At 42.2% G+C, this 17,503-nt stretch overlaps 2 protein-coding genes across 3 annotated transcripts in view; both read right to left on the reverse strand.

Annotated features, from left to right (window-relative positions):
• Window positions 1-7,138, reverse strand: part of hps1 (HPS1 biogenesis of lysosomal organelles complex 3 subunit 1) — a 30,391-nt gene extending 23,253 nt beyond the window's left edge. Inside the window, exons 1-3 of the mRNA XM_062976370.1 lie at window positions 6,846-7,138; window positions 3,375-3,491; window positions 1,138-1,275 (exon numbers count right to left, since the gene is read on the reverse strand). Coding sequence (XP_062832440.1) covers window positions 1,138-1,275; window positions 3,375-3,491 — 255 coding nt within the window. The 5' untranslated portion in view covers window positions 6,846-7,138. The remainder of the gene's footprint in view (window positions 1-1,137; window positions 1,276-3,374; window positions 3,492-6,845) is intronic.
• A 1,833-nt stretch (window positions 7,139-8,971) lies between these two features.
• The window catches only part of hpse2 (heparanase 2 (inactive)), a 180,450-nt gene continuing 171,918 nt past the window's right edge, over window positions 8,972-17,503 (reverse strand). For both annotated transcript variants that reach the window (XM_016992159.2, XM_003218456.4), the window contains one exon: window positions 8,972-15,510. In XM_016992159.2, the coding sequence (XP_016847648.2) occupies window positions 15,345-15,510 (166 nt within the window). In that variant the 3' untranslated portion in view covers window positions 8,972-15,344. The remainder of the gene's footprint in view (window positions 15,511-17,503) is intronic.

Here is a 17,503-nt window from a genome sequence, read left to right on the forward strand (position 1 = left end):
GTGTGTGTGTGTGTGTAGTGGGGGTGTTTCAGTGTTTTCTATGGTAGGACAGTGGGGACTCTGGCCATATTCCGGTCTTCAAAAACATTTTTGAATAAAGTTATTCTTTACTCCAGTACAGACAGACCCTGAGTTACAAGCAACTGACTTGCACATGATTCATAGTTAATGGGGTGACACAACAGGAAGTGAGAGAAATCTACCCCTAGGAAGGGAAATTTGCTCCTGAAAGTTACAGTGGTGAAAAGGGATATCTACTGAAACATTCTCACCAATCCTTGTTTCCACAACAAGCCATTTTTTTCCAAATCCAATGATTACAGGTACAGAAAGTGAGGTGAAACCTCCTGAACAGGGGCACAGACAGCAAAACAAACACCACAGGGGTGTTAGGCCTTCCCATTGCTATCCAAAGCTATGTAATATATATAGATATATGGCTAGCATTACACTGTAATTACAAAATGTACCTATTCTGACTTACAAACAAATTCAACTTAAGAAAAAACCTACAGAACCTATCTTGTTCGAAACTTGGGGAATTTCTGTACTAAAGAACAACCTCTCTTGCCTTATGCTTGAATTCTACTCATGTTTTGGCATTCTGAGTCTTAGGTGAAAATTTATGAGGTACAGAAATGTTTAAATTTAAACACAAATTGGAAATATTGATAAATAATCTCCATAACATCCTCAGAAGGGTTTTGCAGTTTTCATTTCGCCTCACAGCTGCTCTCTGAGGCTTTCCAAGATTTTGCACCTCCAAAACCATGCTTTCACTAGCACATCAGTCCTTTGCAAGCTGGTGCCTCTAGAGCAGGCATGGGCAAACTTTGCCCCCCCCCCCCCGGGTGTTTTGGACTTCAACTCCCACAATTCCTATCAGCCTACCGGGTGATAGGAACTGTGGGAGGTGTAGTCCAAAACACCTGGAGGGCCAAAGTTTGCCCATGTTTACCTCTAGACATTTTGGACTGTAACTGCCATTAGCCCTTTGGTGAACAATTACAGATGTTGGCTCAAAAACATCTGGAGCCTGGGAACAAGCCATACTACAGCCATGCTAAGACATGTAACCTACTAGGGAGCCACTACCACACTTCCCTCATTGGAAATCCCCAGGCAGTGAGGAATTACCATGTGTAGGACGTAGAGATGTTTGCCATTTTCAGCAGAGAAGCAAGTGTACGAGTCGCCAAGCTTCTCTAGCATTGTTGCGTATGAGATGATCATGGGGGCAAACAATGTGTTGATGCTGTCCTCCACGGCAGGGGGCTGTGAAGAAAAGGAAATGGGAGTCAAAAAGCCTCTGTTTTAACTTATCTCTGAGATTCATCCCTTTCCATTCACCAACACAAAAGGATGCACATTTTCTTATGGATGACATGGCAAATTTCATGTTTTTGCAATTTGTGATCACCTTTGCTTCCAGTCATCAGGTTCAGCAATTATATTAGCAATTCTGTTTTCCAGAATCTGACTTCTAATGTGTTCATGTGTTCATGTAGTCTTGTAAAATGGTGACTGAGAGACAAATATGAGCATGTTTACAGAAGAAGCATATTTTCCCACACACTCCCTTTTCCACTGATTTACACATGGTTAAAATTGGACAACCACAGAGTGACTGCAGGTTTACCACTGGTGAGTGTAAATAAATGTGGTTGGGTTTTTTTATTTGGTGAATGAAAGTTTTATTTGGCAAATATAATTAAAAAGCCAAAGCAACCCTGCTCTCTTCCTCCTCCTTGCCTCTTTCCATGGACTGGTCATAACCCAGTTCTCTACCAGCCACATTTAGTCAACTCTCAAAGCTTTCCATCACCCCATATTCGTCAAATATATCCAAATTTTTCACACCAATGTCTCTGGACTGTAACATTCTTCATCAGAACTGAATCAAAGCTTGTGGGTATAAGTTTTTCTGGGCTACAGCTTCTAGAATCTGCATTGACCAAGTTGTAATCCAAAAAAGCAACTGTCACAAACTATTTGCTTAGTGCATTGGTATCAATACCATTTAGGCCCTGTATCCATATATGCAAGTCAATCCTGATCTCTTTTCCTTTGTTCAGCCCTTACCTCCTCAGCCACTTTATAGGAAATCTGCTACAAAACTTTTGTTGAGTTTCAGAGTCAGAGAAGCAGAAGGCAAAAACAGAAGAACGGGCTGCCTCAGGGGAGCATGCTTGCTCCGTCAATGTTTAACACTTACACAAATGATCAGCCACTTCCAGAAGAGACGGAGAGTTTCATCTATGCTGATGATTGGGCCATCACCACTCAAGCAGGGAGCTTTGAAATTGTTGAACAGAAGCTCTCTGAAGCTTTAGGTGCTCTTACTGCCTATTACAGGGAAAACCAGTGGATCCCTAATCCATCTAAAACACAGACATGTGCCTTTCACCTTAAGAACAGAGAAGCATCTTGAGCTCTGAGGATTACCTGGGAAGGAATCCCACTGGAGCACTGCAGCACACCAAAATACTTCAGAGTTACCCTGTACCATGCTCTGACTTACAAGAAGCACTGCTTGACTATCAAGCAAAAAGTGAGTGCTAGAAACAATATCATATGAAAGCTGACTGGCACAACCTGGGGATCAGAACCAGACACAGTGAAGACATTTACCCTTTCGCTTTGCTACTCTGCTGCTGAATACGCATGCCCAGCGTAGTACACATCCCACCACGTTAAAACAGTGGATGTGGATCTTAATGAGACATGCCACATTATCACAGGATGTCTATGCCCTACACCACTGGAAAAATTATATGGTTTAGCCGACACTGCACCACCTGACATCTGCCAGGAAGTAGCAGCCAATAATGAAAGGACCAAGGCAATGACATCTCCAGCTCATCTGCTATTCAGATATCAGCCAGCATGCCAACATCTTAAATCAAGAAATAGATTTCTAAGATCTACAGAGATACTCGCAGGAACATCTCAGCAAGCAAGAGTCCAAAAGTGGCAGGCTGAAACCCGGAACCTCAAGCCTTGGCTGATGCAGATAGAGACTTCCTCCTGGGTACACAGAAGACTGAACGAGTTGAAAGGTGCTGAACAGACTGCACTCTGATTCCATGAGATGCAGAGTCAACCTTAAGAAATGGGGCCACAAAGTGGAGTCCACTACATGCAAATGTGGAGAAGAGCAAACCACAGACCACCTATTACAATGAAGCCTGAGCCCTGCCACATGCACAATGGAGGACTTTTTTTTATAGCAACACCAGAAGTATTCCAAGTGGCCAGCTACTGGTCAAAAAACATTTAGTATAATGCCAAGGTTTAAACCTTTTTTGCTTTTTAAATGCATTACAACTGCACCTTTGGTTTGCTTCTGATATGATAAATAAAATAGTTTTTACCTTGTCACCATTAGGATGATTAGCCCCAAAACGCTGCTGCAGGGTTGCCAAGAACTCTGGGTCAGCCCAGTAGAAAAGGACTTCTGCACCTTCACTGGTAATCAGTACACACTTCATCTGGAAGAAAATACATGTCTGTAAGGAAATCAATGCATCATTTCTTAGGATAGACTCTGGATCCTCAATACGAGGCTGTTTTTTGCCTAGTCTGAATGACAACGACACAGCAACCTCATGCAGTTATGGTAGGTGCAAAGAGATCAGAGACAAATGTAGTACCATATGACCTAATAGAAAACAGTAAAAATACAGTCACCCCTCCATATCCATGGGTGTAACCATCCATGGCTTGAAAAGATCCCCTCCCTCAAAAATAAATGAAAAAAAAACAAACTTTGATCTTGCCATTTTATAGTATAAGGGGCAGCATTTTACTATGATGTTGTACATAATGGGACTTCTGTATTTATTGGGTCTTAGAATAAAACTTAAACAGATGGCAAGAGTCCACTGTAACTATCTTTGCAGAGACCCACACCTTCAAGTTAAGGACAGGTATGTGTGATTATAAAAGATGCAGAGAGTGCATGAAAGCATATGTTGTGGAAGAGAGTCTTTGCATAACAGGCACAGAGAACTGCTAGGACAGAAGTCACCAAAGGATAAACAGAGCCACTTTGACAGTACAGGCAATCCCCAAGATATGAACAAGATAGGTTCTGTAGGTTTGTTCTTTAGCTGAATTTATATGTAGGTACTTTTAAAGTGTAACTCCTGCCATACATACATACATACATGCATACATACATACATACATACATACATATATATATATATATATATATATATATATATATATATATAGCATACGGAAAGGTTAAGAACCCTGTGGTGTTTGTTTTGCCTTTCCAAACTACAAATCCCAGTATCCAAGAGGACCAGAAGATGACAGTATAAGAGGAATCAAAATGATGTAACTGTTTAGTGAGACAGGGAAGTCCTTGTATGGAATTCTACCCAGGCTCAAGAAAAAAGCTAAACCACTTTCTTGGAGGGTGAGCAAAGAGAAAGCCCTCAAAAGGCAGAGGGTCAAAGGAAACATTACATGGGATATACCTCACAACCTCTGAGGATGCCTACCATAGATGTGGGTGAAACATCAGGAGAGAATGCTTCTGGGACATGGCCATACAGCCCGGAAAAAGCACAACAATCCATTATATGGGAGACTCCATGGCCCCTCCCACACAGCTAAATAAAATCCCACATTATCTGCTTTGGACTGGGTTATATAACTGTGTAGACTCAGATAACCCAGTTCAAAGCAGATATTGTGGGGTTTTCTGCCTTGATATTCTGGGTTATATGGCTGTCTGGAAGAGTCCCAGAACAGGCCTTCTGATGGTTGGGTTCGGTTGGGTGAAGCAAAGAGTGGCTGTCCTCTGAACACTGTTTGCACCTGCTCCCCAAAAGAAGTACAGGGTAATACCAAGGTTGGATCTGCATTTTCCTATATCCCAATATCTGATCCCAGATTATCTGCTTTGAACAGCATTATATGAGTCTACACTGGCAGAAAATCTGGGATAATCAGATAATCTGGGATCAGATCCTGGTCAGTGTTGATCCAGCCTGAGTTTTTCGCTTGCAAATGTGTGTGTTTATGCATGTGTTTCTCAGACCTTCCACACAGCCCTATATCCCAGAATATCAAGGCAGAAAATCCCACATTATCTGAGTGTGGACTCAGATAACCCAGTTCAAAGCAGATATTGTGGGATTTTCTGCCTTGATATTCTAGGATATGGGGCTGTGTGGAAGGCCCCTCAGGCCCCTTCAATACTACCATATAATCCAAATTATGAGAGCAGGTAATCCATGTAATCTGCTATGAACTGGATTATATGAGTCTACATTGCCATATAATCCAGTTCAGAGTAATCTGGTAGAAGTAATCTGGTAGTGTAGAAGGGGCCTCACTGCTCAAAATCGCTCCCAGTTGTGTTGTCATGGGGCAGCTCAAACAACTGATGCTTTGTTCTGGGCGATGTAGGAAACTAATGAAATAAAGAGGGAAAGTGATTTTGCATTTTGGGGAAACCAAATAAAAGGAAGTTTAGACTTATGATCCTTGCTAAGCTGAGCAAGTTGTAAAATGGAGAAACAAAAGGTGAAGCACGCCATGTGGAATCACTGGGTTGCTGTGAGTTTTTCGGGCTGTTCCATGTTCTAGAAGCATTCTCTCCTGACGTTTCACCCACATGTATGGCAGGCATCATCAAAGATTGTGAGGTATATTAGAAACTAGGCAAGGAAGATTTATATACCTGTGGGAAGTCCAGGGTGGGAGAAAGAACTCTTGTCTGCTGGAGGAAACTGTGAATGTTGCAATTAATCACCTTGATTAATACTGAAAATCCTTGCAGCTTCAAGGCCTGGTTGATTCCTACCTGGAAAGGGACTCCTTTGTTGAGAGGTGTTAGCTGGCCCTGATTTTTTCATGTCTGGAATTCCCCAGAAAGGCTGGACCACTCTGACAACCACCACGTCAGACTTCACAGAGAAGCCATTGAAATCCACAAGCATGTGGACAGTTTCAACAGAAAGGAGGAAACCATGAAAATGAACAAGATCTGGCTATTTAAAAAAACCTCCAAAATCAGGACAGTAAAGAACACTCTAAAAACGGGGGAATTCCAGACAAGAAACAATCAGGGTCAGCTAACACCTCTCAATAAAGGATTCCCCCAGGCAGGAAGCAGCCAGACGTTGAAGCTGAAAGGCTATTCAATGCTATTACTTGTATAATGTTTACATTGTTGTATGGTTCTGTTTTTATTATGCGTATTGTATTGTATTTATCATATTTGAAACCGCCCTGAGTCCCCTGAGGAGATAGGGCGGTATGTAAATAAGGTTTTATTATATTATTATTATTATAATCAAGCGGATTAATTGCAATATTCACACTTTCCTCCAGCAGACAAGAGTTCTTTCTCCCACCCTGGGCCTTCCACAGATATAGAATCCTCCCTTGTCTAGTTTCCAATATATCTCACAACCTCTGAGGATGCCTGCCATAGATGTGGGCAAAACGTCAGGAGAGAATGCTTCTGGAACATGGCCATACAGCAGGGCAGAAGTTTAGATTTGTGATCCTTGCTAAGTTGAGCGAGCTGCAAGACAGAGAAACAAAAGGCGAAGTGCGGCATTGAATAAGGCCATTCTATTGCTACTTCGGTTGTTGTGCGCCTTCAAATCACTTCCGACTTGTGGCGACTCTCACGGGGTTTTCTGGGGCTGAGTGTGTGTCGCTCGTCCGAGGACAGGAGGCCTCCCAAAAGCAGGAAGCACTCCGTGCCGTGGACTGCAGGGGGCCACACGATCGCGAAGGGCCACAAAAGAGCGAAGGGAAAGGGAGGAAAGGCGATTGGCAGGCGAAGGAAGTCAAGGGGAAGCAGCAGCACTCACTCCGGCGCTTCAGAGTCAAGCCCCTGCAGCGAGCGATGCGGCCACGGAGGGAGGGGGAGGCCGGCCTTCCCTTCTCTTCCCTTCCCTTCCCTTCTCTTCCTGGGACACGCCTCTCGGCCAGGAGGCAACCAGGAAGCCCAGGTTTCTCCAGTTTGAGTTCCTGTGCTTCAAACCGAGCCGCCGGAAAAGGTGCGGACCTTCCCAGCAGCTCGAGAGAGAGAGAGAGGCTCCTTTCCACGGGACACGGGCCTCCCACGCGCGTGACTCAGCTGGGGGAAGCGGCCAAGAGGTTATGGCTCCTCCTAGAAGAAGGCAGGGTCCGAGGCCTCCTCCGCCCCTTTGAGAGAGGAGGAGGAGGAGGAGGAGGAAGAAGAAGAAGAGGGGCGGGAGCGGGGGACGCTTGGTTTTCACCCCATTTGTTTTTAGGAAGGCTTTCACGGCCGGAATCAGTGTTATGTTGTGTGGTTTCCGGGCTGTATTGCTGCGTCCTAGCAGCATTTTCTCCTGACGTTTCCCTTACGCGAAATCTCCTACCCACCTGGTTGCTTGATTCTGATAGCCTTCGCTCCCCAAAGAAACTTTTCCATAGTCTTTCTACCTGAGTAAGAATCCAGCCTGGCCTAGAAGTTTCAGCTTTGGACTCTAGAGGCCAGGAATTCCCTTCCAGCCTTCCCACCAAGTGACTGTGGGCAGGTCACATACAGTAGAGTCTCACTAATCCAAGCTAAACGGGCCGGCAGAAGCTTGGATAAGCGAATATCTTGGATTATAAGGACTGATCAAGGAAAAGCCTATTAAACATCAAATTAGGTTATGATTTTACAAATTAAGCACCAAAACTTCATGTTATACAACAAATTTGACAGAAAAAGTAGTTCAATATGCAGGAATGTTATGTTGTAATTACTGTATTTACGAATTTAGCACCAAAATATCACGATATATTGGAAACATTGACTACAAAAATGGCTTGGATTATCCAGAGGCTTGGATAAGCGAGGCTTGGATTAGTGAGACTCTACTGTACTTTCAGCCGCAGAAAAAGGCAAAGATAGGGCCATAGCCAGAAAAAAATTTCAGGGGGGCGGGGCGGGGAGTTGAAACTTTTTTTTAGCGAATCATGAAGAATAGTTCCATAGAGCAAAATAATTTAGAAATCAGGCTCCATTGATAAACTTCAGTGGACACTCAAGACAGATAAACTTAAGTGGATGTGGCTAATCAGTTAACATTCACGAGTAATGGCACGTAGCTTTGGGCATGCCAAAACACAGTAGTGCAGCCTGCAAAGTAGGCCCAGGAAAAAAGCACCCACCTCCTGTGCACTGGCCTGCCCTTGTGCTAGAGCAGTGGTTCTCAACCTGTGCGTCCCCAGGTGTTTTGGCCTACAACTCCTAGAAATCCTAGCCAGTTTACCAGCTCTTGGGATTTCTGGGAATTGAAGGCTAAAACATCTGGGGACCCACAAGTTTAGAACCACTGTGCAAGGGGATTAGACTTAGAGTAGGGAGGCCAGAATTCAAATCTCTTAAGTTTCCTGGGTGACCTTAAGATATTCACAAGAGTTTTTATGTCATATCTCCAGCTATTCTTAAGATCCTAGCTCCCATTTTTAAATGCCTTTTACACCTGAACTGAACTTCATAGTATTTGTCGAAGGCTTTCATGGCCAGAATCACTGGGCTAGATGTGGGCGAAACGTCAGGAGAGTGCTTTTGGAACATGGCCATACAGCCCAGGAAACTCAAAGCAACCCAACTTCATAGAATTGTTTTTCTCAAGTCCTTTCTTAAAATGCACTTTTATTGTGACAGTGCAGGGGTGAGAATCAGATGTCTCTTCAGATGTTGTTGACCTGTAATAGAAGCCCTAGCAAGCACAGCCAATGTCAAGGGATGCTGGGTATTGCAGCATCTGGACTGCTGTGTGATTCTCATCCCAGGCCTAGTGAAACCATGCCAAAATGCACCTAATAGCAAAGAATACACATGCTTCCAATTTACACTCTTATCTTCCTTCCTTCTCTCTATTGCTCTCCCTCCACCAGATTTTACACTGTAAAGTTCTTGTAGGCAGAGAGTTGTTTTGTTTTTCTTGCTTCTTGCTATGAGAAAAGCTGTGTGCAGTTAGGTTATGTTTGTTTATTTATTTATTATTAAAAACAGAAATGGCAGAATTTAACAGTGAATTTGCTGTATTGAACAAAAATCTTGCAGAAGTAAATTCAATGGTGACCTTTCTTTGGGTGAAGAGCAGCACAGGACTCCATCTGCGCAAGGCTGGTGTAGAGTGGAGGCAAGAAGAGAGCTTCTTCCTCCAGCAAACATTTTTGGAAGGAAAAGAAAAGTAACAATATTTATGTCTTTGTGTAAATGTCTACTGCTGCATGAAGGTTCAGTGGAGAAGCAGGGAAGGACAAAGTAAGACTTTCTCGTCTTAAATCTTTTGGTGAAAAATCCCCTTAATGTAGAAGTTAAATCCAAATATTGAGTTGTGTTGTGAAGATGGAGTGGTCTCAGGCAAACTCCCTACAGGAAACATGTTAAGGATTTCTCATGTTTTCAATCAGTCAGGGGAATGGCAATGCAGAGAACACACCCCACACTTCCCTTAACAAAAGCATAAAGGCTATTTCTTCGGTGCACTTATTTCTCCCTGCTATAATGTTCAAAACTATAATAAATAAAGTGAGTTACATAATAGTCTGCACAGTACAGATGGGAGACAATATAGCAACAGTTGAAGTGATGGAGGAGGAATGGCGGGATTGCAAGTGAATAGCTTTTCCTGTCCTTAATAGATTTCGCAAATTACTGTGATACAAAGATGGAGATCATATGGCTTGCAGAATTAATGCACCTGCAAGGTTCTCCGCTCTGTCTCACAGCATTCACACATACTCCCCAACATGATTTAATCACCACAGCAGTGTACTGAGAGTGAAAGATTTAAGACTGTCCATCCAGAGCACCACAATTTGGGATTACACTTAAGTCTTCTTCACTTATTTGGCTTACTTGGAAGTGTTGTGGGAATGGTCCTGTTTGAGTATATTCTGCAGCAGCCAGTTGTAAGATGATGGCTACGTACTTGAATCATTTCCAGAGCTTGGAAAGTGACTACATTAACTGGAGGAATCTGAGAATTTTAGTCCAAAGGAAGTAGTTTTGTGAAGATGAGTGGACTTTTTGACATTTTGAATGATGATTTTAGAGCTTGTGCATGAGCTCACTTGGAGAGGCAGGTTTTAATGTGTATGAAAATATTTGTACTGCCCAGTTTTATGCTCTTCAATGAAGACGTCTGTAGAGGAGAAGTCTCCCCCACCCCCACCATTTTCCCCGGGTACCTTATAACGGGTCCCCAAACTAAGGCCCGTGGGGCCAGATGCAGCCATCCAAGGTCATTTACCTGGCCCCCATCCTAATCTCTAGACTTAGGGTCATCCTAAGTCTCAAACAACTTGAAGGCACACAATTCCAATTAATTTGACTATCTCATCAGCCAAAAGCAGGCCCACACTTCCCATTGAAATACTAGCAAGTTTATATTTCTTAGAATTGTTCTTCATTTTAAATATTGTTTTGTTCTTTCATTTTTTGCACAACAAATAATATATGTGCAATGTACATATGAATTTGTTCATTTTTTTCAAACTATTGCTCTCTGTCTCAAAAGTTTGAGGACCCCTACCTTATAGCCTTCTAGATGTTGGAATTCAAGTCCCACCGTCCATCACAGATTGAAATCTAACATCCAGAGGGCCACATGTTGCTGAACTCTTCTGTCTAGAGTAAACTAGGAAGAGAATTGCCAGACTGAGATAGTATCCTTTTTTGACTTTGGACATGAACAAATTTGGCGAGAAAGGGCTCTCTAAAACAAAATAACCCCTAAGCAGTTGAGACAACCTACTCTGAGCTACTAAACTTGGAATCCTTTGATCAATAGTATATGGGATCCTAAATGGACGTTCAGGCTAATTTAGGTACAATGAGGGACCTGGGCATGAGCTACATGACAGCTATAGGTCACAGTTGGGTTGTGGAAATGTTTTTCTGTCTTGGTGAGACTAGAAAAATGAGACAGCATTACTTAGTGTGAATTCTGGTATGCACATAGGAGCAATCCACAAGCACAAGGGTTTGTTTGTTTGTTTGTTTTTTACTGATTGTACCACATCTGGCTGAACTGGTGCATAACAAACCACCACATCTGAGTTTTTCTTTATCACAGCTGCTGCATTTTGCAAGTCAGCAGCAACAGTTTTACTGGCATCTTCATGTGGTATGCATGATGTTTTGGACTTTTGGAAGGTGGAAAATTCTGTTATGTTTATTAGAAAAATTAAGGTAAAATATTTCCTATGGTTCTGTACATGATGTATAGTAAATACAGTAAGATCTGCTGGGAAAGAGTGAAAATATGGAATGTTGTGAGTGACTGGTGAGTGGCTGAATAATTGAAGGAACATTTAAAAGGTTAGGATGTCACTTAGAGTGATAGTATTGAAGATGAGTATTGAAGTAAGGAACAAGAGATACAGAGACATGGGAGAGAAACGAGAGATATTTAGGGTCTGTTAGGATCTGGATGTGTTAAATAAGTAATGTTAAACTTATGTTGAATTTAATAATAAAAATAAATTAAATTTTGTAGTACACATCTGATAATACTACAATAGTGTTATTGGAGTGGATGAATTCAGACATATAGGGCCTGTGGCAGAAGCAGTGGTTCAAGGACAGCAGTGTCCATTGATGGGATCATACAAATCAAGTTTTGCACAGGAGAAAGGCACCTAAAAGTTGGTGCCATGGCAGTGGGATAGGTTCAGATCCTCACAATTGGAGACAGAGGGTGAGACAGGAGGATGGCTCTCCCATTATACATTATCTTTTCTCTTTTCGGTCTCTTCAGTTTAGAAAGCAAACTGCAGAGCACTTGTTGAATCAATATTATAATTTGTTTCCATATACCAGGAACCTTGTATATTTCCTCACATATGGCACTAAAACCTTATGCACATTAAGATTTTCATATGAAGACTTCCTCTTGAGTTGGATTCCTGGTCTGATTGGGGCTGATTGCAAGTTATATGTGTGATGGCATGCATTTTGGTCTTCTTTGGCCACATACTTGGAGACCGAACTGTAAAGGATCTGAACCACCCCCACCCAAAAAATAGAGGTCTTTAAATCTTATCCTAAATGAGCTATCAGAATTTTAAAACCATCTAAAAACCTATCTCTTCCAGCAGACCTACATAGCTAGTTTTAATCATGAATTTTAAACTTGCATCTTATGTTGAATCTACAAATAAGATATGTGCAGTGTTCATGTTTTTTCAGACCATAGTCTGACCCTCCAACACTCTGAGGGACCTTGAACCGGCTCTTGCTTAAAAGGTTTGAGGAGCCCTGGTCTAGAGAGTGCAGTATGCAGGTAAAATTCACAGTCCCTTCTCCCAATTGTCTTTGCTTCTGGACTCCCAGAGGCATGCAAACATTGTAAAAATAGACAGCAGCCAGACATCTGCTCCTTCTTTTTTTGGTAGCCATTAGGGGATGCTAGAGTCCCTGGTGCTGTTGCTGTCATTGTCTTCCTGAGAGGAGACTTGGTGATGTTTGGGGACAGCACACTCACACACAAAAGATCTTTGAAGCTGCATGCAACCTATGAGCTGCACTTATTTGCTGTAACCTCTTAGATTCAACTCAAAGGCATTTCTCTTCTAATTAAAATGCTGGTAGAGCAAGCAGTCAGTTATGATGGACAAGAAGTTGTTCTGAGCTTTAATACATTCCTGGACAGCACAAGTCTCTTGTGTCATCAAGTCTCTAGACCTCAATGAGTAGCTAGACTAGAAATAGGATGTGAGGGAATCCCCCCCCCCCCCCACACACACACATTCCTATGCATGCTTTCTTTCCTCCAGAAGGGGCTTTTATCTCTACTCTACCTCCTCCCCCTTTGACATTATAGCAATGGAATCTCTGTGAGGTATGAGGTGAGTTATTCTTTAAAGGTATTTTTATTGCCCTTGGTTTTTGGCCATGCAGCCATCCTCCATTGTTGTTTTCTCTGCCCTTTCTTCCTTCTAGCAAGGATGCATTTTGCCCCTCTCCAAGCAAAATATAGCTGCATGAACTTTTTGATACTTTTTATCATTTTTACATTTTTAGAAGATGAGATTAGTAAACTAGATAGTTCCAAGACCTTTTCTATCAAGAATGTATTTCTTTTACTTCAATAAATATTTTTGAACCTAAAGTTTTGCTCTGTAATCCTGTGCCATCCTGATGAATAGAAGCTTATCCTAGCTCACCACACGTAAGTTTCAGCTGGTTATGAAGTTTGTTTCTAGCACTCTGCTACACTTATGGTGGAATCACCCCAACTGAGGGTTATTTTTTTTTGAGCCTAACAGCTCAGATTCCTCAACATATGATGGACAAGAAGATGTTTTGAGTTTAAATAAAATTGGGCAGAAGCAAAGTTTAGTACCAAAATATAGCTTCAGCCTGATAAGATTTTTAAATATAATCTGTCTTCCCTTCGTCTGATTATACTAGTAAGTCCTTATTTTCCCCAATCCAGAAGGGATAAACAGACATCAGAAAGAATGTAACAAGCAATTTGTTTTCAGAAGTGTCTGTGACTAAATTGTAGTTCTTGGGATTCTGGACAGATTCCTGTCACTCAAAATTAAAAGGCAGTGTGCTGCTATTCTTTGTTCCTTAATTTCCCCTTATAAAAGGAAAAATGTGGGGAAACCAAAGAAGGAAGCCCTCCCTAAGGAAGGGAGAACTGCAAATGGATAATGAGCAAGCTGGACCATCTGTAAACTTCCATGAAAGAGGTAATGCACAGTAAAATCTTCATCTGGAAGTACTGCAAATTTCTCCTTTTGCATTCTTTCATATTTTGGCATCATGTTTTAAAACAAAATCCTGCCAAATACTTTGCCCATAATTTAAGAGGTCTTCATGTTCAAGGAGGCCTTTTATGTAGATTTAATGCTAGCAATCTACGTCCCATGTGACCATTGGACTTGGATGAGAGTACCTCAACAGGGCTTCCTGACATCTGTAACTTTTTATCCATCAGCATTCTATCACCTGCAAGAATAGTCTAATTTCTGTGAGTGCAAGAACCAAAGCTTATTCCTCGGTTGCATCACAAGGAGATTACAGCCAGGAATATAGTTACTTGCTGGTGGTTCCAGGAAAACAAAGTAAGAATACTGATACTCAAAGACAAGTCTGGTTGACTTCTGAAACTAGCTGTGAATTTTTGTAAAATGCAGATACCAGTCGTAAAGAATATAGATACCAACAATGCCTAGAGTCCTGAAACAAGAATGTGATTGCAATTTCTAAGTATGTCAGCTGTCATTTTGAAATGTGATTACCTCCCTGAAGCAAGACAATTCTCTTACAAATTCCCATCTCTCAGTCATTCAAGTATCTTTTCGGTTCTTCAGAAAATATAATTTAATAATTAACATTTGCAGCAAATGTTCCCGGGTGGCAGCGTTACTGACAGCAGCCAAGACCAAACCTCTCCTCTTCCAACTCACAATGCTGCAGGCACCCAGTAGTTCTTATCCAAACTGTCATATGCTGCATTATCTTTCTTCTGCAGCACAACTATTTATAAAAGAGGCTGTTCTGAGTCCTGTGTTAGCACATGCCTTGCACAACTGCATCTTTTTGCATACCCTTTGGATCTCCATCTCATGCCCAACAACTGCATAGCTTTCTCTGTTGCCAGCTGTGTATAACATGCTCTTGTGATAGTTGCCAGCAGGGGGAGAAAAATCCACAGGAATAAAGCTCGAAGGCCTAGATTATAAAGCTTTCTCTGTTGATACACTTTTGGCAGCTGCTAGAATGATGGACACAGTGCCTGTGCATATGCTTAGCAAATATAGCGAAGAGGTTCTCTCTCTTTTACAGCCATTTCTCCTGCCCACCAGGTGGCACAAAATCCTTAGTTTATAGATTTGTCTCAATGTTTAAGAGTCATTCATAGTTTAAGATGCTTCCCAGGCTGTCAAGAAGAGGGCAGCATAGGCAGCTTTCCATGGAAATGTCACTTTGCAGAAGTTCAGGTTTCCTCACTCATCTTCTGCAATAGCTTCTTGGTACTCAGCTCTTCAGGGGGACAGCTTGGAAGTCAATTCCTTCTAGCTCTTGTGTAATGTTCTTTCCATAAAGGGAAAAATAAGAATTTGGCCTTGACCCAGCTGAGGTAGCAGGAAAACACTTCTTTTCTTTCCATCATGGAGTAGCCATCACAGGTGCTGGCATTGCCACCTGCATAGATGAAGCATTCAATTTCTGAAATGGCTGACTGTGCTTTCAGTTTGACCCTCCTCTGAAGTTTCTCAAGGGCCTTTTCACCCTAATTTTTCTGTGATGTCTGTTGAGCCTACCAAGAAATGCCACTTGCCAGGATAGGCCCCAACTGTTCTTGGCAGTAGGATGGATGGAGCTACCGATATCGGCAGGCAAGAGCATTGACATTCTTTACCACGTAGAAACTCATTGTGAGTGGTGGAATCACCAGAGTCCGTCCAGGACGAAGAGAACGTGGTTTCAAGTTAGGCAGGGTCCCATCATCCTCCATGGTGAGCAGCTGCCCATTAAGCTGCACTGACCTGCACACATAGAACAGATGCATAAGAACCTCCATCAAACAAGCAAAAAAGGGAAGTCTGGTTCCTTCCCCAGATAGCAAGAGAGAGGAGAAGATTTTGAGATGGTCAGAAGAGACTTGGGGCAGTGATGAAAAATGCAGAACTACATGAGAACCACTCTTTTTGTTGGTTGGCATCAGCTGTCCCTCTACACATGCAAGTCTAAGATATAAATGGATCCAGAACTGCTATTGTTTTCTGGTTGTGCACTGCATCCTATTCACACGTTCTCCAATTCATCTGGACATATATTAATGGTCTGGAACTCCACACTGTGGTCCCCTTTCATTTTATATGCCCTGTATTCTGGCATTAGTTTCTGAGATACTCTTCTACCTCTCTCAGCAGAGCTTGAAATGTTATTTTCAAAAGAAAATTCCAGCTCTTTCAGTCAGAGGAAGGCAAAGAAAACCCACTCTGAACCAAAACAGAAAGAACTTGAAGGCAAAGTTATTGTGACAAGGTTCTTTTAAGATCTGTCTCACATAATGCTTCAAATAAGGGGTATCCAATGGAGGGAGATTCAGAATAGCTAAAAGGAAGCACTTCATCACCCAGAAAGTAGACTGTAAAATTCATCATCACAAAATATAGTAAAGGCACCAACTTGGCCATCCTATAAGAGAACTGTATAATATACAATAATACATAATAATGTCATATATTGTATGTGCATATGATGTTGATATTGTTGTAATGTGATGCAGTGTAGTGCTAATAATAATACAAATTAGTAGTATTAATTGTATGTTGCATGTTGCATGTGGTGTTGCTGGTAGTGTTGCAGTGTGGTAGTGTGGTGCGGTATGGTGATGTGTAGTGCTGGTGTTTTGCTGTGCTGGTAATATGACTTATTGTATGTACATATTATTTGTAAGCTGCTCTGAGTCCCCTTCAGGGTGAGAAGGGTGGGATATAAATGTAGTAAATAAATAAATAAACTGGTGAAAGATAGGGAAGGTTGATAGAAGATAAGGCTAGTTATGATGGCTGTTTATTACTTCTACTTTTACTTTATTACTTTTAGCTACTGTCTCATATTTTTATTGATAGCTACTTTGAACTTTTTCAAAGCAAAAAGTTTTAAATAAATGAATAAATGATAAAGGATTGCATTATACACAGAATCAATGTTATGGTTGAGCCTTATGGCTCCGATACTGGAAGACGTGGTCGTAAGACTCCTCGAGAGTCAGACTCTCTTGAGGAGCGAGAAAGGAAACGGCTGCGGGACTTATTTGCAGAACCAACAGACGAAGACTCCTTTGAGGGTTTTACCGAGGGAATGGAGGAAGAGATGGTTAGCTCAGAGGAGGATGACATGGAATGGACTCGTGTGAGGGAGGATTTGGGTGCCACCGGCAATAATAGTATGGAAGGCGACTGGGGGGTTTCAGGATTAGACCCGTGGACGAGCTGGAGGGATGGAACGGGATCCACAGCTGGGGATGCTGTGGGGCGTAGTCAAAGGTGTTTTAGCTCTGATGAGGAGGATGATGATGAGGCACCTGGAATTAGGGTAACAGCTGACAGCGATGAGTTGTAAACTGGCATAAAATGGGGTTTGGAATCCAGGGCTAATTGCGTTGGGCAAGGTAATCTGGACGGACGCTTGGGCTCTTGTTGGGAACTTCCTGAAGACGGGTGTGATTCGTTTGCTGAATACGTAAGTTGCCAAGGACACTGGGCATGGACGGCGGGAGGAACTGTGTGGGCTTTTGTTGTGCAACCTGTGTTTAATCTTAATAGCTTGGACCTCCGTCGTTTTTTTGACGGACACTAATTGCCTACTCTGGACTGACTGACTGACTGACTGACTGACTGACTGACTACGACTTCGGACTATCCTTCCTGTGGCTATCGTTGGAACTGGTGAATTAAAGGCATCTGTACCTGGCTTTCGACCTTCGGACCGGATTGGGACCTCGCTGACCGCTGCTGCCCTGATTGATGT

Source organism: Anolis carolinensis, chromosome 3 (genome assembly GCF_035594765.1).
Source record: "Anolis carolinensis isolate JA03-04 chromosome 3, rAnoCar3.1.pri, whole genome shotgun sequence".
NCBI lineage: Eukaryota > Metazoa > Chordata > Lepidosauria > Squamata > Dactyloidae > Anolis > Anolis carolinensis.